Source organism: Lepidochelys olivacea (genome assembly GCF_965140295.1).
Source record: "Lepidochelys olivacea isolate rLepOli2 genome assembly, chromosome: 1".
NCBI lineage: Eukaryota > Metazoa > Chordata > Testudines > Cheloniidae > Lepidochelys > Lepidochelys olivacea.
In genome coordinates this window covers 195,574,955-195,597,838 of record NC_140411.1, presented here as the reverse complement: position 1 = coordinate 195,597,838, position 22,884 = coordinate 195,574,955, and the positions used below count along the sequence as shown (strand labels likewise).

General features: G+C 38.4%; 1 protein-coding gene across 1 annotated transcript in view; it reads right to left on the bottom strand.

Moving 5' to 3' along the window:
• Positions 1 to 2,619: 2,619 nt before the first annotated feature.
• CIP2A (cellular inhibitor of PP2A) overlaps positions 2,620 to 22,884 on the bottom strand; it is a 35,007-nt gene continuing 14,742 nt past the window's right edge. The window contains exons 9-21 of the mRNA XM_084636467.1: positions 20,983 to 21,210; positions 20,208 to 20,367; positions 17,325 to 17,466; positions 16,362 to 16,461; positions 15,138 to 15,256; positions 14,291 to 14,483; positions 12,117 to 12,191; positions 11,901 to 12,011; positions 10,760 to 10,956; positions 9,390 to 9,503; positions 6,495 to 6,577; positions 5,755 to 5,894; positions 2,620 to 4,654 (exon numbers count right to left, since the gene is read on the bottom strand). Of these exons, the coding sequence (XP_084492593.1) occupies positions 4,484 to 4,654; positions 5,755 to 5,894; positions 6,495 to 6,577; positions 9,390 to 9,503; positions 10,760 to 10,956; positions 11,901 to 12,011; positions 12,117 to 12,191; positions 14,291 to 14,483; positions 15,138 to 15,256; positions 16,362 to 16,461; positions 17,325 to 17,466; positions 20,208 to 20,367; positions 20,983 to 21,210 (1,833 nt within the window). The 3' untranslated portion in view covers positions 2,620 to 4,483. The remainder of the gene's footprint in view (positions 4,655 to 5,754; positions 5,895 to 6,494; positions 6,578 to 9,389; positions 9,504 to 10,759; positions 10,957 to 11,900; positions 12,012 to 12,116; positions 12,192 to 14,290; positions 14,484 to 15,137; positions 15,257 to 16,361; positions 16,462 to 17,324; positions 17,467 to 20,207; positions 20,368 to 20,982; positions 21,211 to 22,884) is intronic.

Here is a 22,884-nt window from a genome sequence, read left to right as displayed (position 1 = left end):
CAAACAGCAGCACCCTCATTTCCCATATGAAGTAGCCGTTGGGTTGGCCATTAAAAATGGGTTGGTAATTTAAAAGGAGGGGCTGTGGTTTCCAGGTTCACATGCAGCAGAAACCCAACTAACTACCCTCCCCCATACACAATTCTCTGGAATGATGGCTTCACTCCTCCCCCCACCGCGTGGCTAACAGTGGGGAAGATTTCTGTTCAGCCACAGGCAAAAAACCCAGCAGGAATGGGCACCTCTGAATGTCAGTTTACTAAAACCACCCTATTTCAACCAGGTGACCATGAATAATCACCACTCTCCTGAGGGTAACAGAGAGATAAAAAACAGATGTTGTTTAAATGCTAGCAAACACTGGGACCATACGCTGCAATGCTTTATTCTGCAATGATTCCTGATTATGTGCTACTGGCCTGGCGTGGTAAAGTGTCCTACCATGGAGGATGGAATAAGGCTGCCCTCCCCAGAAACCTTTTGCAAAGGCTTTGGGAGTACATCCAGGAGAGCTTTATGGATATGTTCCTGGAGGACTTCTGCTCCATCCCCAGACACGTTAACAGACTTTTCCAGTAGCTGTACTGGCCATGAATGCCAAGGCAAATCAATCATTAAACACGCTTGCTTTTAAACCATGTATAATATTTACAAAGGTACACTCACCAGAGGTCCCTTCTCCGCCTTCAGGATCTGTGAGCCCGCCTTGGGTGGGTTTTGGGGGTACTGGGTCCAGGGTGATAAACAGATGCTGGCTGTTGGGGAAACCGGTTTCTCCGCTTCCTTGCCGTGAGCTATCTACAACCTTCTCCTCCTTGCCCCCAAAACCTGTTATAGCCTCTGTCCTTCATGCCATTGGAGATTTTTTCAAATATTTTGGCATTTTGTCTTTTCGAATGGAGTTCTGCCAGCACAGATTTGTCTCCCCATACAGCGAACAGATCCCGTACCTCCCATTCGGTCCATGCTGGAGCTCTTTGGCAATTCTGGGACTGCATGGTCTCCTGTGATGATGAGCTCTGCATGGTGACCTGTGCAGGTGAGCTCTCCATGCTGGCCAAACAGGAAATGAGATTCAAAAGTTTGCGGGCCTTTTCCTGTATACCTGGCCAGTGCATCTGAGTTGAGAGCGCTGTCCAGAGCGGTCACAACTGAGCACTCTGGGATAGCTCCCGGAGGCCAATAGTGTCGAATTGCGTCCACAGTACCCCGAATTCGACCCAGCATGACTGATTTCAGTGCTAATCCCCTCGTTGGGGGTGGAGTAAAGAAATAGATTTCAAGAGCCCTTTAAGTCGAAAAAGGGGCTTCGTCGTGTGGACGGGTGCAGGGTTAAATTGAGATAACGCTGCTAAATTCGACTTAAACTCGTAGCGTAGACCAGGCCAAAGATTCCCAAGTGTTACCATTCTTCTGCAGTCACCCTATACCTGTGGTAAAAAGTGTTTCATCCCCCTTGAATACTGGTCCATATATAGGATGACAACCTACTAAGCTCTACATTACTATTAGCTCAGCTCAAGTGGCAGAAGCCTGCAGTGGCTCTAAAGATTTCAAACCCTGCTGGTGATCCATGTGGGTCTGAATCTGATGCCATCTGATGGAATTTATTTTTTTGTTTTTAAAGAGACCTACCATATTAAGAGCATTCAAGTTGAAAGGCCAAGCACTCAAAAGTTAAGTGCCAGAATTAAGGTTGCCTGTGCAAACTTAATCCAGTTCCCCCTTGTGTGTATGCATTATGATAGTCTTTAATTACATGTTCACATACCGCCCCCCCCCCTTTTTTTTTTTATAAACACAAGACCCCTGCCTCATTCAGTGCACAGGGTTGCGTAGTGAAGAAGGCTGTTGTCTGTAGGACCCTTGCCTCGTTTGTTGCAGAAGTTGGAAGTGTGTAATAAACAAGGCAAGGGATTGTAGAAAGAAAAAGGAAAGTCAATTTAGGCATCTCAATGTTGCCTTAGAGAAATGGATTCTATCCCTGCTTCTCCCATAAGAGTTTCTATATGTAATGCTAGACAAGTGCCTTAAACCAAAACTTTTTGCTAGGAGTCACTATTTTCTGGGTGCACAACTTGAGGCTCTTGGGTTCTGATTTGCAGAAGCACCAATGCCTGCAACTGAAGTCAAGGGGAGCTATGCTTAATTATAATAAAGTAATTAATGCTGAAACCAAAAGAGGCCCTGAATATCTCAAATCCCCCCCCACCAAAACAGGATTTAATTATGACTGGCAGAAAGTGCTTTGTTTAAAATATGCCTAAGTTATTTGTAATTTCCATTAGGTAATATTCAGTATTACAGGTCAGAGAATGCAAATTACAAGTAATACCAATACACAAGTTCAGTCAAAGTGGTTTGATGCGTCCATGTATTCATTTGTTCAGAGTATTAATAAGGCTCAGCTAGCAAAGTAAAACTGGGGTAGTACATTTCTACAGAAACATTTATATAGAGAGCCTATCTTTGTGGATTCTGTATACTAAACCCTGAAACATTCATTTCTAATTGGCTGTGGCCATTAAACATTTTTATTGAATAGTCTCAATTCAGTGATCAGAATGCCTATTTTTAAAAGGGGAGAAAAATGCCATCTCAACATTTATCAGTTAAAATTAGTAAAATGCTTCATATTTTGACTAAGTACTACCTTACATAAAGGAGTTTTTGCCTGATGAAAATATTTACTAACTTTTCACCCATGAGAAAGATTTTTCAAAAATATACCTGTGCCTGTAAAATGATTTTATGACATTCCCTCAAACTTGTTAACCCCTTACACTGAACTATACATTTTAGCTAACAGGCTATTTCCTCAATATATGCATACAAGTCTAAAAAACTGACAAGCAACTGAGCTGGTAATAGAATATTTACCTTCCAAAGCACCCATTATCAAAGTCCGGGAAATGCATCAAAGCTGGAATTTATTATAGATTGACTAGTAGCTGTATCTCTAATTAAGGTTGCCCAACACTTTCTATTATAGTATATATGAAGCACAAACAAAATATGGAGTCTTTTTTTTATTCCCCTTCCCGTCGTGGAGGCCAATGATATCTATAAACTGGCCAACAGCCAAAAGATACACCAAGTTATAATAAATATACAATTGATAAGCAAGTTAAAATAGCCACTATTCAGCTGGAGTTTACAGATGTGTCTAATATGTAAAAGATTGTGCTCAGACTCTGCAGTTGAGCAGATTTAAAAGAGATGGACCCATAATACAACTGAAAAAACATAAGGCATCTACACTTATGGCAAGACCTTAAAGGCTGGTCAGTGCAAAATAAATAGTAAAATAATGGCAGTAATAATACAATTGTGATACACATTACATCATTCAAAATGCTGCTATGTTTTTTCTAAAATGCACACAGCCATTCTTGAAATTTGAGGTTGTAGACATGTTATTCATGTCACAGCCAATGTTGGTAAATTACAAGGAAAATAATGTTCCCATGACCCAGAAAAAAGCATGTCTTTTACATAAAAAGTATAAAATGTTCTTCACATGAAAATGGCAAAAGTAGTTATACTGTAAGTTTAAAACAGTATAAAATCCTTTATACAATGCACAGTTGACAATGCTGAAAAAGCTAGTGTGTGCCAGGTAAAACTGACAAATTAATTGCAGACCTCTAAGAATCAGAAGAAAGTGCTGTAAAATTTAAGAGTAATGTACTGATGGAGTTTAACAGATATTTGAAGATGCATAAAGAGATGTACAGTATTCCATAAATCTACCTTTTCTAATTTACACTACTTTCTGGAAATTTGACAAGTATGCATTTTTTTTCAAATTCACATCCTTTCACAAATGTGTGGAGGCATTTCTAATATTAGTTCAATTTTAATACTTAATGTAATTTCAACTAAAGCTATGTCAAATACAGTTCTCGCTGTAAAATAGGTCTCTTGCAACAAATACTACCTTTTAATCCACATTATCAACTCCATTTTATTTCTAGATTTGTACCTTAGACATTTGGAATCAATATTGCATTAATATTTCTATATCTGACATCTGTATAATTCCATACTGCTTATTTTGAGTCTACTTACAGAAGTGGCACTTAACCCTTCCATAATGAAAGTCTCAGTATATCTCACTGGCAGTAATAGGATGGGTAGCAAGAAGAGAGGACTCTTTCTCCTCTTTTTATTCCGGTGTCAAGGGATAGTTAGTCACATTAACAAGACCAGGGCTTTATCCTGCTTCCACTGGAATCACTGGGAATTTGGCCATTAAATCTCAACTAAAGCAGCAGCAGGCCTACCTTCTGTAATACGGCTCAGATTTTTCAAGCCAAAGTGTTTTTTTAAAAACAAGCAATCAAGTTTTTCTTCAATTAACAATGGTTTACGCTTGTGTCAATTTCAAGTGGGCTACGAAATTTGAGCAAGATGGTGTATAAACTTTAGACTTACACAAACGTACAAGATATCACAAAACCAAACTTTATACTACAGAGCCCTATAAACTGAGGTTCACAGTTTCTGCATTTAGTTTACCACCACTTAAACTGTGAATCATTGCTATCATATGAGAATGTTTGCTCAGCTCTTCTTGCTGCAGTTTTACTATGGCTTCCTTTTCTTCCAAACGTCCTTCCAGTTGGGACTTTTGAACTTCGAGGGAAGATGCCTGCAACATGAACAAAATCCAGTTCAACAGTCTCTTCCACAACAGAGATCACAGAACACTTTCACTTAATGTGTAACAGGCTCAAGTAACTGATGTAATACATTTAAGCAACATATTTAATAGCAAAGGCACAGTTTCAAAACAAAGGGATTTGTTTTGGATGTGTCTTCCCCCACACATACATACATTTTGTTCATAACTAGTGCTGTTATGCTTCAGAAATGATTTGGGCATTAATTTTTTTTTAAAAAAATAGCTATTTGTTGTCCTGTCATCTTCCTAATGGTCAGGACATTGAGTTAAACCCTAAACAAAAGTTTGTGGTTGAATAAAAACTAGCTTTTTTCCCTTAGAGAGGCAAATTGTGTGTAAGAACAAGGGCACTATCAGTTTTGTAGCAGACACTAGTTTCTTTGGATAATTAGCCTGCATTTCCAGGGAATAGAATATTATTATTGGTAAAAAGCACATGCTGTAATTTGCATCTTCAAAATTCTGTACAAATATCAATACTCATCACTGATGAGTAAGTATTAGCCCCATTTAAAAAATTTTAAAGACCAAGTTGTGCTGAACCCTTGCAAGAGCACACAAAAAAAAAAGTGCAAAAAAGTCTCTCTTTCTCCACAGCCTCCAACCGGGGTAAGACCCCGTGTTGTGCTCAGTGCAAGGACAGGTCCCTAACTAACTCTAAAGTAGAGATGTCTGTCTTCTAGACTAACCAACAGAGCCCATCAGTAATTGCAGAAGAACATACAGCACTCTCTCACAACCTGGTATAGCATATGTGCATGCTTCAACATGCTAGATAGTTCCAGGAGACATTGTGGCTTCCAGAAGCACATCTCCTATAACTTACTGGACAGGGTGGACCCACACCAACTCAAACAGAAGCTCATTGCCTTAACAGCACAGATAACCCAAATCATACCTCTCTGGTTTAAATCTCAGAAGTCCCTTACTCAATTAACTATATAAGAAATTGGGGCAGCCTTAACTTTAGCTATTTCTACCATTTTCATACAATTTTTCATTTCTAGCAATTATTTTTTAACTCTGGCTTTTATAGTTTTCAGTAGGCTACCAAAAAAAATTCTTACCTTAATGCTCAATTCTTTTCTTGCCTGTTCTGTTTTACTTAATTCCTTTCTGAGAATGTCAATAGTTTCTTCCATATCTGTTTTTTCTTTCTGTCGGGCTTTCAGTTTTTCTTCCAGAAGCTTTATTTTTTGTTGTAAGCCTTTTGAAAGATTTGTTAGAGTCAGTTAGCAAGTTTTAATTCGTCCAATTACTAGTAAAACTCCCAGTATGTTTAAGTTTTACACACACCAGGGCTGCTCATATAAATTACCCAGTACTGCCATCTACTACAAAATTTTAGTAGGAAGCTACAGACTTTTCATATTCACTGAAGACTTTGAAAATTATGATCTATCTAATCTAATGTCTAATTTGTAGTTTAGCAAAAAAACTTTTTAGTGAACTTGTTCTAAAAAGAAAGTTTTCAAGGAAGCAGCTATGGTTTTTGACAGCATGTAAAATGCAATGGTTTAAGTGTAGGTTTGGCAGACTTTTAAACTTCCTTGGACTTTCCCATCTGTCCTTAAAACAATTCCTCATTTTTTAGTTTACAAATATTTAAGTCTATGTTTTGACTAAAAGTTACAGGCTTTTCAGGAGCAGAAGGCAGCCAGAGAAGTGCATTTTGGGCCTTATAATCTATTTAGCAAAAAGGTAGCTGCCCACAGAACTAAGAAATTCACCAAAAAGTCTATTTAAATCCAGTTAATTCTATCCAGTATGGATAGCACAAGATTTAGAAAATCAGACAGTGACTTACTTGATATTTTACTATCTCTATCCTGTAGCTGTTTCAGTAATTCTTTTCTATGATCTTCTGTTTCCATCAATTGTGCAACAGTTCTGAAATTGGAATAAAATCCCGATTACCAGATATTTCAAACAGACAGATGCAAGATTCATGTCTCTATCTCTTAGCAGCAACAAGCTAGAATAACTTGTGCAGCATTGCTTTGCACGGTCATGAAAGTTCTTTTTAAACCAGGCAGGCTAAAGTGCACCTTTAATTCTGTGCTATACAAATATATTATTTTGATTCCTTATTTGGTTGAAAAAATATAGTATTCAAGTTTTATTTCCTTCCCTCTGTCAAACACACAGTAGAAACTCCATATCCTAAGAAACCTCATTCCTTCCTAGAGCTTGAATCCTGGAGAATCAGTCCCCACAACTACAAGCAGTAAAGCATTCTTGATATTACCAAGGAAATGAGCCCAACCATCCTACTAAAACTCTAAAAACCCATTTATCTAGTGTTTTAGATTTACTAATATTACACTATCCCATATTGAGCAAATTAGAAAAATCTGCTTCAAGAAAAAAAAAGTGTCTTCTGCAACTACTGTGCAAAGTTTCCAGTACAATTCTGTTCATCCATTAGGAGGACCACATATACTAGACCTGTGGTTCTCAACCAGGGGTATGCATACCCGTAGGGCAGTGGTTCTCAAACTTTTGTACTGGTGACCCCTTTCATACAGCAAGCTTCTGAGTGTGACCCTCTTATAAATTAAAAACACTTTTTATATATTTAACACCGTTATAGATGCTGGAGGCAAAGCGGGGTTTAGGGTGGAGGCTGAGAGCTCGCGACCCCCCATGTAAGAGCCTTGTGACCCCCCTGAGGGGTCCCGACCCCCAGTTTGAGTACTCCTACCATAGGGGTATGCAGAGGTCATCCAGGTGGTACATTAGCATCTAGATATTTTCCTAGTTTTACAACAGGCTACATAAAAAGCACTAGCAAAGTCAGTACAAACTAAAATTTCACACAGACAAAATGTGAAAGTACGTACTTTTTCAGTCACAGCGTGCTATGACACTTTTGTATTTTTTTGTCTGATTTTTTAAGCAAGTAGTTTTCAAGTGAGGTGAAACTTGGGGTACGCAAGACAAATCAGACTCCTGAAAGGGGTACAGTAGTCTGGAAAGGTTCAGAACCACTGTCCTAGACAATCTTTTTTGCTGGTAGCACATCTACACTTTAAGGTATTAATTGCTTAAGATACAAATTTTAAATGGTTAGAATTTAAGTTTAGTTCGACTCCATCACTGTGACCACTAACTTATGCAAATGCACTAATGTGGGTCACTTTGTCCTCCCTCTAGTTTGTCTGTTATTCACCTGTTGCCTATTGTCTAAATCCTAACTGGAAACTCGCAGGGTGGCGGATGGGGAGTGAAGGGAAGTGGACTTATTTATTTCACAGTACCTATTACACTAGGGTCCCTAGGCACTATCCCAATAGACAATCTGAAAACGGCCATGTGAAACACAGAACAGCTTCCTGGTGTATGGAGTAATATCTGATTGCTAATACACATTTTTACACTTATTAATGCTGAAGACACAAACTACAAGAATGTGAATGGCATTCCAGTCTGCCTCATGAATCAGACTTGTTAACTAAATTCTGATTGCAGAATTTTTACTACTGGCAATACAAGAGCCAGGAATAATGCAGCTTGACCTCCAGGGCTGGCAGCTAGAAAAAAAAATCAAGCATTTTACTTATAAAGTGAACTTGTTTGATCTGGCCTGACTGTCATTTTGAAGAAGAGTACCAGACTTTTAAAAAAAAATATTTTTCTTGTTTCTAACTGATATTTTAGTTATTTACAACCAGGAAGCCTCTTCCCTCAGCTGCTGTAGTGAAATATAAATTTTCCTGCCCTGCCCCGCTCTTGTCAGACCACCAATTTGCACCAAACTGTAATTTCTATCCTCAAAAACCTGGGTCAGGTGGTAAGCTGGAGGATTAGGAAAGATGAATGAAAAACAAAATTCAGAATTCTTGCTCATTTGGTATAGGAGTATGGATGTACACCTGTGCTTGTGAAGAGAAGAAAGAAGTTAAATAAATAAATGATGTTTGAACATGTTTCAAGTCCTACATCACAGGAGGAGACTGAAATGCAGCAAAAGTGAATTATATATTGAATTACAGTAGTGATTATAGGTTGACTCCCTGCAATCAAGGACAGCCATCTACCACCATTACTTCAAGTTGTACAGAAGACCCCTGCTATAAAGGTAAGTGATGAACAAGTTAGAAGCTCTACAACTGTAGAAGAGAGTTTAAGAGTCAAGTTCTTTTCTGCCTTAACTACTACCAGCTAATAAAGACTGTCAAATTTAGCCACATATATTAATCAAACAACTCCTGCTGGACTTTAATAGAAAGTTGCCTGCGTCATCAAGGATTGAAATTTGGCCCACGGTAGTTAAATGATAGTGAATTTCAATAAACTCTGGCATGGATTTAAGATACCCTCTAACGAGAGGGCATTAATTAGCAAAACTTTTGACCCCATCTGCTGACAAAAGCAATATTCTACGTGAGTAGAGAGAATCGTTGTACATTAGAAGGGAATCTTGAAACCTACTAAGTTCCATAAAATATGCTGTAAGTAGTCTCAGGTATTATACATGACCTCAAGTTCTCTTCCTGTTTGTGTGTAAGACCAGAAACAAAACCAGAAGAAACCGATTACACAGAGGAAACAGGTGAGAGTAACTAATTAAAGCAAAATGGAGAAGTCTCCCCCCCCCTCACACCTCAGGTGATACTTGAAACCACAGACACTTAAACAATCAGTATTGATGTGACTTGATGGTTTCCCTTTAATTTGCTTTTAAAAAAAATGAACTTACTTGTCATTCTGTTGCTTGAGCGATTCATTCAGCTTTTTCATGGCCTCAGCTTGTTTATTTAGTGAATTACATGTAATCTGCAGATCTTTATATTGTCTTTCAGTGGTTTCATGCCTAAAAGTAAGTTAGTTAATGGGTTATGGTTAAGAAGCCTAAGTAAACTTTTTAAAAGGTTTACTGTGTCATGAAAGAAAAAATACTTTTGACATCCAATGAGCTATTTTTCCACTCCACTTCCAAGCAAAACATAGTTATGCCCACTTTTGGCAAAAAAAATTATTAAAAAACCTGCAGTGCATAAAATATAAAAAGCAAACAGCAACTTTCATCTTAACCTCAATCCTCATTGGAACCCTTACACATTATCACTGACTGTTTATTAAGATTAAGAATTGGATTGAGACTACACGTTTCTTACAGACAAAGTTCACCACAATCAGGTAGTTCACACAAATGTAGCGAGTTATACATAATCAGACCAGTAGCTGGAAGTAGCTTGTCTGACAGAGGCCAGACCAATGCTTCAGAGGTAGTCAAGAATTCCCATAATGGACAATTACGAGATTATCTGCACATAGGAGACGTTCCTTCTTAAGGAGTATCTGGTAGAAGTTAGTCTCTGCCTAAAGTACAAAGGTTTTTATTCTTTAGAAAATTTTTGATCGTCTAATCTAACTCCGAATGGTCTCATCCAAACAAGTGCATTCCTTTTTTGAATCCCACCAACCTCTTAGCCTAGTTTTTTTTGTATTCGCTTTAAAGTTGTTGCCTTTATTTCACTAAGTGTCCCTTTATTCTTGTATTATAAGGACAGGCAAGTAGGAGCACTCTATTTGCCCTTTTCAGCCATTAATTTTGTACACCTATCATGTCCACTCAACAAACTAGTTCCATTCTTTCTTTACATGGAAATCTTTACTCAAATCATCCTCACCCATTCCTTAACTTAATAGCTTTGGAATCTGCACCTTCATCCATCAATTTCTATATTCTGTTCAAGTTACAAACTTTTTCAAACACAGGATTAATTTGATCCAAGAACAAATAAAATTCAACTACATTAGCAGTGACCCACTTAAAACCTATATACAGAGTGTTTTAACACACTGTCCTGCAATACGATTAGCCTAGAAAAAGACAGTGCTTTGAACGCCTCAAAGCCCTTCTTCTGCTTCAGCTAAATTGGGCACTTACTGGATTCAAACAGAGCTCTAACCAGCATTCCTTGGCTGAAAGGACTAATCAGGTCAAAGTAGGTCCTTTAAGAAAGGCCTGTGTAAACCTATTTTCTCTTTTAATCTGTTACCTATCCAAAAATTTTCCGTTTTGGGTTAGTAAACAAGTAGTGCAGATAGATTTTAAGTTCTTACTTCTGCAGAAGATCAATGGAGGATCTTTTCAGTATCTCATATTCTTCAGCCACTGTTTGTAACTTCCTATTATGTTGAAAGAGCTGCTCTATGTCATTCTGCGCCCGTTCAGATTCTACATGCTGAGCTTTCAGCAATACATCTAGTTCTTCATTTTTTCGCTCTGCATCCTTCAACATTGCAGCAAGCGTCCTTGCCTTTTAGCAAAAAGCAAATACACAGACTCCTTTACATGCTTAATCTATGCTATGTTACTTATCTCACTCAAAACAACGGGGAATTTTACATGGAATTAGAATTTACCCTACTGCTAAATTATCCACAAAAACCTATATGATCAAATGTTCCATGGTCAGTGCACTATATTTAAAATTAGATAGCAAGTTTTAAGCATGTCTAAAGTTTTGGCAAATGATGACCGAATCAGTTATTTTACACTCAGATACAGTAGTCATTTGTGACCTTAAAAATAAACCAAAAAAAAAAAAAAAGTTTAGATACTCTTTTAAAAAGTATCTGAAGTGCTTACACTTGTGGCTTAAGCTTCATTTGAAAGCCCAGACTAGCTGTTAGCTTGCACATAAACAGGAAAAGGTTCTAGGGCTGTGTGCAAACCCCTAACATTTTAGTACTGTACTTAGAAGTACAGTACTCTAGAATAGTGTTATAAAACAAACAGTAACACTAGTACAGTAAATCTTGTTGCGTAGATGGGGGAGATTATTGAGGCTGTTCTGAAAGACCAGCCATTAATGGGGCATTAACACTAGATAGCTATGTCAACAAAAGGTCATATACATAATTTAGCTAAACAGTGGAGGAAGGGACAGCTTCAAAAATGACATAAGGTCATACCTAAAGGGCAAAAATGTCAAATATGGAGGCTCAAGTTCCTTATAGAGAGAAGGGGATGAAACTAAAAGAATATTTACAGTAAGTATCAGAAAAATTTAGCAGTGACACTAGATTAGAATATTTTCCACAAAAGTGGTAATCTTAGAACTTGAGTTTCTTTTAAAAACTAAACACAAAGATTATCTTAATACTCATGTAGAGAACCATTCTGTACTGGGGCCTCGACTAGATGACCTTATAAGTATCTTCCACCTCTTCCTTCTAGAGTGTGGTTGTTCATACTCACCTCAGATTCAGCTTGGACTCTCTGACAACGGTACTGAGCAATTAGCCTATCAGCCTGAGCAAGCGCTAGTGCCTTTGCCTCCAATAGATCTTGTAACCTGGTTTCTTTGGACTAAAGATTAAGAAAGATTAGTAGCGCTATTTCCTTAATTTTATCTTTCATAGTAAGTACACATACTCTACAGTCACGTAAATACACATGTTCATTTGTACTCACGGCTAATGCCGCTAGTTTCTGTTCGTAGACATCCATTATGTCAGACATCCTCACATCAGTGATTGGTTCCTTCATCTGTGGGAGAAGTTAGAGTAGTAGAATTCAACAGCCTGAAGATAAATAGTCTAATTTGTAGCTTCTGGATGAACAGTCATTCATTTTATAGATGTTGATGAGAGGATATTAATTAAATAAGCCCACAGGCTGGCAGCTACTCTGCCTTCAAAGCCTTGCTGCATCAACTTGATTATAGCTCAATCCTGTTCAGTTTAATGTAGGAAAGTATTGGAATTACTGAATAAAATTTACCCAATAAAGGGACAATCATAACATCAGCTATCATGATAAGTTAATGTGACTCCAAAAATGAGGAAAAACTCATTACGTACATATTGCTGGCTACTACAGTAAACCTACTGGTTCGGTTGGGTGTGGGAAGCTTAAATGTTCCTCCTGACAAATGGTATTTCAGTTCTGCAAGACTAGTGGCAGGGCATTATGGCCAAAAACCTAATCTCAGACTTCATTGAGCTTGACAGAGATAGGTCAGAATATTTTGATGAAAATAATCAGAGAAAGTTTTTGTGAAATGTCTCCTCCATCTTTCATTAAGATTCTTTAGTATGCTAAAGAATTTACTGACCTTTATGGCACAATATAGGGCTTATATGTTTACTCAAATGAATACTTGTGTAAACATTTACATTTGTATATATTCAGTTAAGTAGGTAATTGAGGAGACAGTCTTCCATTGGTGGGCTGGGGATTAAAAAAAAAACTTTCCATGACGATAGTGCTCGGGGAGGTGCCAGTGCCAGTTCTGGGGAGACCGTTCAGTGTAGGCTGATGGATGATGCTGTGCAAGTGAGCCCAGCTGTTTGTGCTTTTCAGTACAGAAGATAAATGTCATCCAGTGGTAGTTTACTAACATCTTGTTTTCAGAACAGCACCAGCTCCTACACAGGGAAAAATTAGTTCAAAATTCCAGACTGCAGAAGGAGATTAGATATCTATTCTTTTCCCCCATTTGTATGTTTTTCAGTTCTCTCTGTATTGTCTTGGACCCTACCGCTGTTGTTGTTACAAAGCTGAAGGATCACGTGGCATAAGTACTTTCATCTAGAATTTTATTTAAATGTACAAACAAGTCAATAACAAAACATGACTTGCAATATTCGGTTTTCTGCACATCTTGTATTTAATTTATTTAGCTTCTTCACGTGAAGAACTTAAACTACATTACAACAAGATGGCATATTCTACAGTGTCCACTTTTCTTCTGTAGCTTGTGTTAAACATTTAAGGCTGAAGAGTTTGATGTTCATGGAACAAAAGATCAAACTATAAAAAGTCATTCCCTCCTAGAAGGAACAACTCCTCTGATCAGAAGAGTTAAGTGCATCGCTAGGTATATGCCAATAAGCTTTCTTTCTGTCAGAAGTTCATCTTATGGTCTGGGTTGCAGGAACTGTTTCTGTATTTGGAGTTCCTTTGTGTTGGAGAAACCACAGTTAACTTAATGCAACAAATTCTGCATTTGGTGCCTAGACACTATGGTGACATGCTTTAGAAAATTCAAATAAAAGGAATGATAGTGTAATAAAGTTATTCATCAACTTACGATGCACACTATATCGGAGGGAAGCAAGATTTCCACTGTTGTAAAACGACTTCCCTAGGGATGCTATCAAATATCAAGATAAGGAGGTGCTCAAAATACTACCGTGTTTGGAGGGCACATACAAGTATCTAAAAGATGGGTGATTATCCCTGATCCTATACGCCAGAATGTCATCTGCCCCCCAGGGAGTGTCTTTCTATAAAAAACTTCTCTCTCTCTTATCATTGCAATAGCTTAGATCTTCTGGGACACATCTGCTAAGTCCCCATGTCTGAAAGCTAGGTAAACATAAGCAATACGCTCTCAGGGTAAAGTTTCTGAACTATGAAAGTCTGACAGACCAGACTGTTGACCTTTCTGGACACAACAGGGATCCTCTGCTGGAGCCTTCTGCCTGAGAATGTAATAGCATACGATTGAGTTCTGGTGAGGTGTTTGAGTTTACATTTGTCAACGTATACACCGTAGTCTAAAAGTTTCAGGTGCTACACCCCTTCTGTAAATACTAAGAATGTTAGTAGTTATCCTACCAGAAATATTAAATAGTATTAACCTCCAGTCCAGACTGAAGTTTCTGTATAAGCTCTTGAATGTTCGAAGTTGTTGCATCATCATTTGAAGGGTAAGAAGTAGAGCACTTCATGGACATAACACTAGTAATGGATGACTGCACATGGATTTTTTTTGGTGCATGCTCTGTCTCTTGTTGTCTGTAAGCATTATTTGCTGCAATGCTTTCACCAAGCCTATATAACAAGATAAATGAAGTAAGCAATAGAACCTGGAAAGAATGTTAATGTGAAGGCAGGAGACAATGATTTTATACGTCTACAACAATTACACACTACACTTCAAAAACATATCAACCCTTCTTGTACTATCATACTGAATTAGGTACTTCAGTTAGATATGTGCATGAAGTATTTCGAGATATAAAAAAGGAGAAATGCTAAAAAAACAAACAGAGGCTGATCATTCACTCATAGCAGATTTTCTCTACAATCACTGTGTGTATTTTAAGGTTCCATAACTCATTATCTACTATATCTAGAAACAAGTGCCATATCCTATTGGAAATGATATTTCCAACTCCTCTCAAATGGCACAACATCTGTTTCTAGCTTTGATAGTTTGAGTTATTGGACTTTAAACCTCTCCGAGAACTGTGAATGTGGCCCAGCATGCATGACAGACCAGCATTGGGGGTGATGAGAAGAAAGATTCAACTATGAGAGCAGAGAAAATGTTTTGAAGAAGGTAACAATTACTCAAACATTTGGAACATTAATAGTCCTAATGAAAAAGATTCAAACACAGACTTTACACAAGTCACTCAGACTAAAGTAAGGAAAGTGAAAGACACCACATTATTACCCCCTTACCACACACAAGAAACTCACACTATGGCAGGGAAGTCTGGTAATGGTGCTGCCTCAAACAGTATTCTAAGTCCAGCCTGTACTTGTTCTCTGTGGTCTGATGTTAAAGCAAAAGCCATAGGTGTAATCAAACGTTGATCCTGGGCAGAAACCACTTACGTCAATTTATAATCAACTAAGAATCCAGATATTTCAACAGACCGAAGCCAATGTGAATAGATATAAATTTTTAAATTTCAGTTACCCTTTAAAAAAAAAATTATGTATCCACACATACTTGCAATTTTCTGAAAACCCATTTAGTTAACCAGAGCAATGACCTTTTACAAATCTGCAAGACTTGCTTTCAGGATTCTGTACATTATCTGCACAGAATTATGTAATAGAAGCATTCAGATCAGATAATGTGTAACGAGTGAGTGGTATTATTGTCCCTGAGCGTAAAATCATCTGACGTATCTAAATACTAGTCTTCCTCCCATCTGGCCTGGATAGCAGAGGGAAGACTAATGCCCCAAACCTGCAATCCATTAAGCACGTGCTTTACTTTGAACATGACGGGTCATGTGGTAAAAGGGTTTAACCTGATCATGCCAGAAGCATGCCTAGAATAGCTTAAGTCATCCACCCTCCTGAAAGCTACACAAATCTTGTTTTAGATGGTCACCCAATGAGAACTAGAAGGAAGTTGAGTGTCCTTGCATTTGCAAAAAAGGGTGCAAAATACAGGCATTATGATGGTTTTTGCACTGTGAACCCTTGTCCACATGAAAGCGTACTGAATACTATTCATTTGACTTGTCAGTAATGACTGATATTGTACCATACGAACAAAACAGCTAAACTGGATTCAGACAAGAGGTGAAAAGTTTCATTTCCTAGTAACCAATCATCCGAGCCAGCTACATGATATAGGAAGCAAAATAATTTTCTGAGTTTAGGACATTTTAAATTTCAACCCTAATACTATTGCTGTAGTTGATCATAAATGCTATATTTAAGTATATCTTAACATACATCACTGGAATAAAAGGCTCAAAACTTCAAAAACTAAATATTTTAAACAAACAAAAAAACCATTTGGACTGAACAAGAAACATGAGGAATCTCAGCTCCCTGGATAGGTTCTTCAATGTGTTATGGACACTTAAGATTTATACTGGAAACACATTCAGAATCAAATCAAGGGTGATATAATATACACTCACTTTCTTAATGATTCTCTGTAAATCATTTAAAGCCTACCTGAAGAATTTTGTAGAAACTGACTTCCATACTAGGCACCAACTGTTTAAGTCTGCTCATAAGATCAAGCGTTTTCAAAATGACAGCAGCAGCAAGTTTGCTTTAAACAAAATAAAATTGGAGTGAAAAGTCTGAAATATACACTGAGAATAAGTTTACACTTACTTAGAAAAAGTATGTGTTTTATTTTTAGAAAAAAGGTTGACTTGAATTTAATGATACAATGGCAAACATGGAGATTGAATAGAACTGAAACAGGTGGTAGCAATGCAGGCTTCCCCTATTCTACCATGTAATGTGCACCAACTATATCTAGCAGAAAGTTCAGTCATCACACCATGGTCTCTCTGCTTCGATCAATGATAAGGAAGCCAATAGCAACAATGGAGGATTTTACAGAAGACATTTGTAAAACTTTAAGCTGACATAAGAAATTCATTTCATATAAGCCAATTAACAGAGGATAAATGAGAACTCCAGGTCACCAATCATTTGGGATAGATCCAGATTGGTGACATTATGGTGAAACGTATGATGATCCCATTCCCATGCCCCAGCCCATTTGGTCCCCCTGAAATCATGTATTTTCAATGTTTCTACCAAAATAATTTCAAATAGATTTCTGAAGTTCAGTTGTCTAAACCCAAGATGTAAAAGAATGGATGGCTTGAACATTAAAGGCTCCTAGGATATAAACTGATAACTAAGGTTGGACTAGTATATATTAGGTTAGCTTTTCCATAAAACCAGAATTCCAATTTAGCCTGAAAGAACTACAAAAGGTCTAACAATTTAAGAAAGACACTCAATGAACAGCTAAAGCTATCATTCTGCTCTCTCAGTGCTGCTCTCTATTGCCAAGAAAATTAGCCTGAACAGAAGCATAGTTTTTTTTTGGTACTTTATAACCCTCATTTTCAGAGTAAATTAGGTTTTAGACTAATTTGATTTTAGCATGCTCACCACAGTTCAGAGTCCACTACCTTTGTCCCAAAGCCAATGTCAATCCCACTGCACGTAAATTGGTGTTCTATAAGAGATGTGCATCTGCTTGCAGTCAGTGCCTTAGAGACATGCATTTTCATCGGGTCATCTCCACAAAGCAGTAAATTCAGTTAAGGATGCAGACTAATTTATTCTTTTATGCATTATAATAAACTAAAAGCTTTCTGAATTAGATTAAAAAAATCAAATGTTTGAGACACTTGACAAGTGAACACAACTTCTCAATTACAATGAAGCGCCTTAAAGACACAAGGGAGTAAGCTTTTGTTTGTTTTTCTCTCTCCAAAACAAAACAATTTTTTTGGCACTTAAGAAACCTAAACTCATACCATATTAAGCTGCAAATCACTAGCAAAGCAAAGTTTGCCTAGGCCAGTTCTTGGATGGGAATCTCCCAAGAACACCAAGATGCTACAGGAAATAACTGATGACTGAAAAGAAGGCACCCTTCACTTTAGAGCTCATGCAAAAGAATACCCCTCCCCCCCATCACAGGACATGATCATTAATGCTGTAGATGTAATCTTTCCAAATTTACAAAAGAGGACTGACAAATGCATGAATTGAAAGCTTTATGGTGCTCCTCATAGTAACTGACCATTCCACATTGTTATTACTTTATCCTCAACACTGATGTGAAATAGCATAATAGCCCCCGCTCCCCCCCTTTTTTTCTTAAATAGATGGGACACTGATAGGGAGCAAGTGACTTGCTCAAGTCTGTGTCAGAAACAGAACACAGACTGCCCAAACAGCAGTGCAGGTTCTTAATCACAAAATAATCCTTGCAAAAAGAAAAGGAGTACTTGTGGCACCTTAGAGACTAACCAATTTATTTGAGCATGAGCTTTCATGAGCTACAGCTCACTTCATCTGATGCATACCACGGAAACTGCAGTAGACATTATATACACACAGAGACCATGAAACAATACCCCCTCCCACCCCACTGTCCTGCTGGTAATAGCTTATCTAAAGTGATCATCAAGTTGGGCCATTTCCAGCACAAATCCAGGTTTTCTCACCCTCTGCCCCCCCCCCACAAACTCACTCTCCTGCTGGTAATAGCCCATCCAAAGTGATCACTCTCTTCACAATGTGTATGATAATCAAGGTGGGTCATTTCCAGCACAAATCCAGGTTCTCTCACTCCCTCACCCCCCTCCAAAAAACCACACACACAAACTCACTCTCCTGCTGGTAATAGCTTATCAAAAGTGACCACTCTCCCTACAATGTGCATGATAATCAAGGTGGGCCATTTCCAGCACAAATCCAGGTTTTCTCACCCTCCGCCCCCCCCACACAAACTCACTCTCCTGCTTGTAATAGCCCATCCAAAGTGACCACTCTCTTCACAATGTGTATGATAATCAAGGTGGGCCATTTCCTGCACAAATCCAGGTTTGTGAGAGACTAACACGGCTGTTACTCTGAAAATAATCCTCCTTCTTTTCCGATCATCTAAAATCCGTGGATTTTTTGCAAAAGCAACCTAGCAAGTATGTGCTACTTAAGTTTCCCCTGCAGTTTCAACTAGAAAAGGTTATTTTCTGTCATAATTGTGGGTAGTGGTACCATGTGCTGTTAAACAACTGCCTGCCACATTTCTGTAGGCACCTGTATTGAATGTTAAATAAGGTGATCTTTGTATATTGGTTACAATCAGTGATGAGCTGCCAAAATCTTAACAACCGATTCCCTCCTCACACCACGAGGGGGTCGTGGCCCCCCCGGGACCCGTACCCCATCCACCCCTCATGCCCTGTCTCCTGACTGCCCCTGGAACCAGGCAGAAGGGTCTCGTGGGCCACCGTAGTGGGTGCCCACTCCGCCCCACCCCTAAGAGCCAGAAGGACCTGCCGGGGAGCGAGGTGGGGAGTCCCAGCGGTGCTTAACTGGGGCGGCTCCCAGGAAGCATCCGGCAGGTCCCTCTGGCTCCTAGGGGCGGGACAGCATAGCTAGGGAGGGAGCAGGGGGAGCGACTGATCACATCAAAAGTGGCACCTTAGGCACCCACGGGGAAAATTTGGTGGGTGCACAGCACCCACTAGCAGCTCCCCACCCCCAGTCCCAGCTCATCTCCGCTCTGCCTCCTCCCCTGAATATGCCGTCCTGCTCTGCTTCTCCCAGCTTCCTGTGAATCAGCTGTTTGCGCAGGAAGCCGGGGAGGGCTGAGAAGTAGGCGGCGGCTTCGCGCTCAGGCCCAGGGTGGCGGAGGTGAGCTGCGGTGGGAAGCGGTTCCCCTGCGTGGCCCCGCCCCCTTGGGTTATCTGCTACAGCCCAGACAGCCCTCCTCGCGCCCCCCCGCCCCAGCTCACCTCCTGTCCTTGGGCGTGAGAGCGAAGCCACTGCTTGCTTCTCAGCTCTCCCAGGCTTCCTGTGCGAACGCGGGAAGCCGGGGGGGGCGGTGAAGCAGAGAGAGGCAGAGCATAACTCAGGGGCGGAGGCAGAGCGGAGGTGAGCTGCTGGTGGGTGCTCTGGACCCAACAAATTTTCCCCATGGGTGCTGCAGCCCTGGAGCACGGACTGAGTCGGCGCCTAAGGCGCAACTTCTGGCTTAACAACTGGTTCCAGTGAACCGGTGCCAACCGGCTCCAGCTCACAACTGGTTACAATAACTAGTAGAGTACTTTTCATCCTAAAAGATTCCAAGCTGCAAGAGAAAAGGAAAATTTAATTTTCAAGTTTCCTTTTAATTAAGATCTATTAATTTCAGGTCATCTTAATATCTTTGAAAAAAAAAAGCGATTTTATATCTAAAAAAATAGCAACTGATACTATCCTACAAGAACAGAGCTCATGTTATACAGCCAACAGGAATAACTTGCATAAGGATATTTAGCATGACTTCAATGACTTTGACTATTCTTTCACATTTCTTCTTTGCTAATAGCTCATCCAGATTCTGTTCTGGCAACTGAAGGTGATCAAGGAGGACAGGGAGCAAAAGATCCACAAAGCGTTCAGCTGAAGTGCTGTTGCCGGTATCAATAACATCCTGCAGCAAAACACATAAAGATTCCGTATTTAAACCACCAATCAAGGATGTGCAACCTACTCTTATCCCTAGATCAGCCTACTAACTTCCTCACCTTGGTCCCAGTGACATTCATGCATCCAAGCCTAGGGGCCTCTCCAGCTCTGCCACCAACTGATCATGCTGTTTTTAGATTTACTTTTCAAACTATTGACCAGCATCATCAGATTTGAGGAAAGACTTGTTAACTATACACAATCAGCAGAGACCACCACACTTCTGCAAGTCCTTCAAAATAGCTACAATTGTTTATTATTTCTTGATGAAATTTTGTATTCTAAACATTTTAGAACCAAATGCAAGACTTTATGCATTTGGGTAACAATTTTAATGTATATCAGATAAGATCTAGACTGACAGTGCCTTCTTAAGTGGAAAACCGGGTTACAAAATGCAGAAGTCTAGAAAGAAACATTACAGCAATAACACTTAGGGTTTATCATCACACTTTGCTTTCTAAATAAAAACATGTATGTGATACCCCATTTATGATTGGTAAAATACAGGCGCATATGTTTCTGAATTGGATAACATATAATTCAGATACAAGGTGACCACTAAAATCAGTCTTGGTACCTCAAATATCTCCTTGAACAATTCTAAAGTTAGAACACAACAGTTTTCAGATCCTTCCAATGGCTGGTTTAACCAGTGCACTAAAACAATAGATGGCTCTGAAGGTTTAGAACGGGCTGTGAATCTGGTACTTCCAGAGACTGGCACACCAGATGGCTCCAGTATTGTCTGACGCACAACATGGCGCAGTTCAGTCACTGAACAAAAAGCAAGTAGTAATTCCAAGACCTGTACAAATCAGAAGTACATGAGGAGTTAAATATTTTAGTCATGCAAATAAAGCAAATACATTGTTTATTAGAATTGTGCACAGTGACATCTACTGCCGAGGTTGTCTCAGCATATCCATGAAGGTGGATTGATTTAAAGTGATTTAAATCACTGATTTTAATTATGATTTAATACAGCAAACAGGAAATCTTGATTTAAGTCACTGATTAGGAAAATAACTAAAGTACAAATGCAAAACAAGATTATAAACAAAAGTTGATTTTCATTGGCATTTAACCATAAAAACATTTGCAACTAAATATAGCCTTTACACTAAATTTGGTACTTTTTGCTACTAAGAGGATGCACTATACACATTTGAACAATTTCATATATTCAGATTCTTAATTTAAGCTACGTTAATGTTAGAAAATGGTGAATAATGCATTTCTTATTGACTAAATTAACTTCAATTTGTGACTTGTCAGGCTGCACTTGAATAGAAATTTAAATTGAATTATTTAAGCTAATAATTTTTTTAACTACCTTAAAGTGCTGGATACATAAGAAAAAAAGTTTATCAAAACATATTTTGCATTTAAAATGGATATATTAAAACGTAAGTATTAGCTGTAATAAAGTTAATTGAACTGATTTTTCCTGGTCACAATGTCCTTCAAGATTATATAACTAGCAGACCTCATCCTCTCAGATTTTTATTCATAGATTCGAAGAGAAAACAAGCTTTTTCAGATCCCAGTCTGTTTCTCAATTTTAAATGAGCTTCTCATTGAATTGAACTAGCTGAATAAAACAAAATGAAGAAAATACTCTCTCACACCTGCACAAGCAGCCACCACTGTCAAAGCTGGTTTAGGATTTCAAGCTAATTCTAATTCCAGATATTTAGTCAGCGACTTCCACTAGTACAGTAGTTTGTCGCTATCTAAAATTTTGGCAGCAAACATGTATTGCTTGAGTATTAAAGTCATTTAAATTAATAGATTAGCCAGTTTAGGCCTTAAAATAGGTTGTGAAATTCAAATTTAATTGAAATTACATTTAAAAAAAATTATTAAAATAAAAAAATCTAATTTAAATCAATATCCACCTTTTCATTAAAAATGAATCATCCATTACAAAAGATCACTCGGTTGCTTGCAGCTCTCTCAGAATATTATTCTATTAAATAAATTAGGTATGCTTGCTCTCTTTTAAGGGCAATTATTTTTCTTTGAAGGTAGCAGGTTCAAATTCCCTAAGATGTAGATATCCCTTTAAATGGTCTGATGGAAACCGCACTAATTTGACCAAGATATAAGGGTTATTAAAAAAAAAAAAAAAAAAAAAAAAAAATACTTTGCCCATGCACACTGGATGTTAAACAATAAGACTATTGCCCAGCAACCTATTGGCAGTGCACACGTATATATAATAGGATATTAATGGATGAAAATGTGCACATTCACAAAAGAGATTTCAAATAACGAATCTCTAGGAACCTTCACATATCGAGAATGTATCTTTTTGTTCACTAGTAGACTCAATGTCCAACACATTAAAATGTTTTAGCATTTATCGTCTGCCATGTTGTAAAATTCATTCTAGGAAGGTTTACAAAAACCTTTAAAAATAGCTAAGTTTACATTATATGCAAGGTACAACTGCAAATATTTAACCTGTAACATTTTC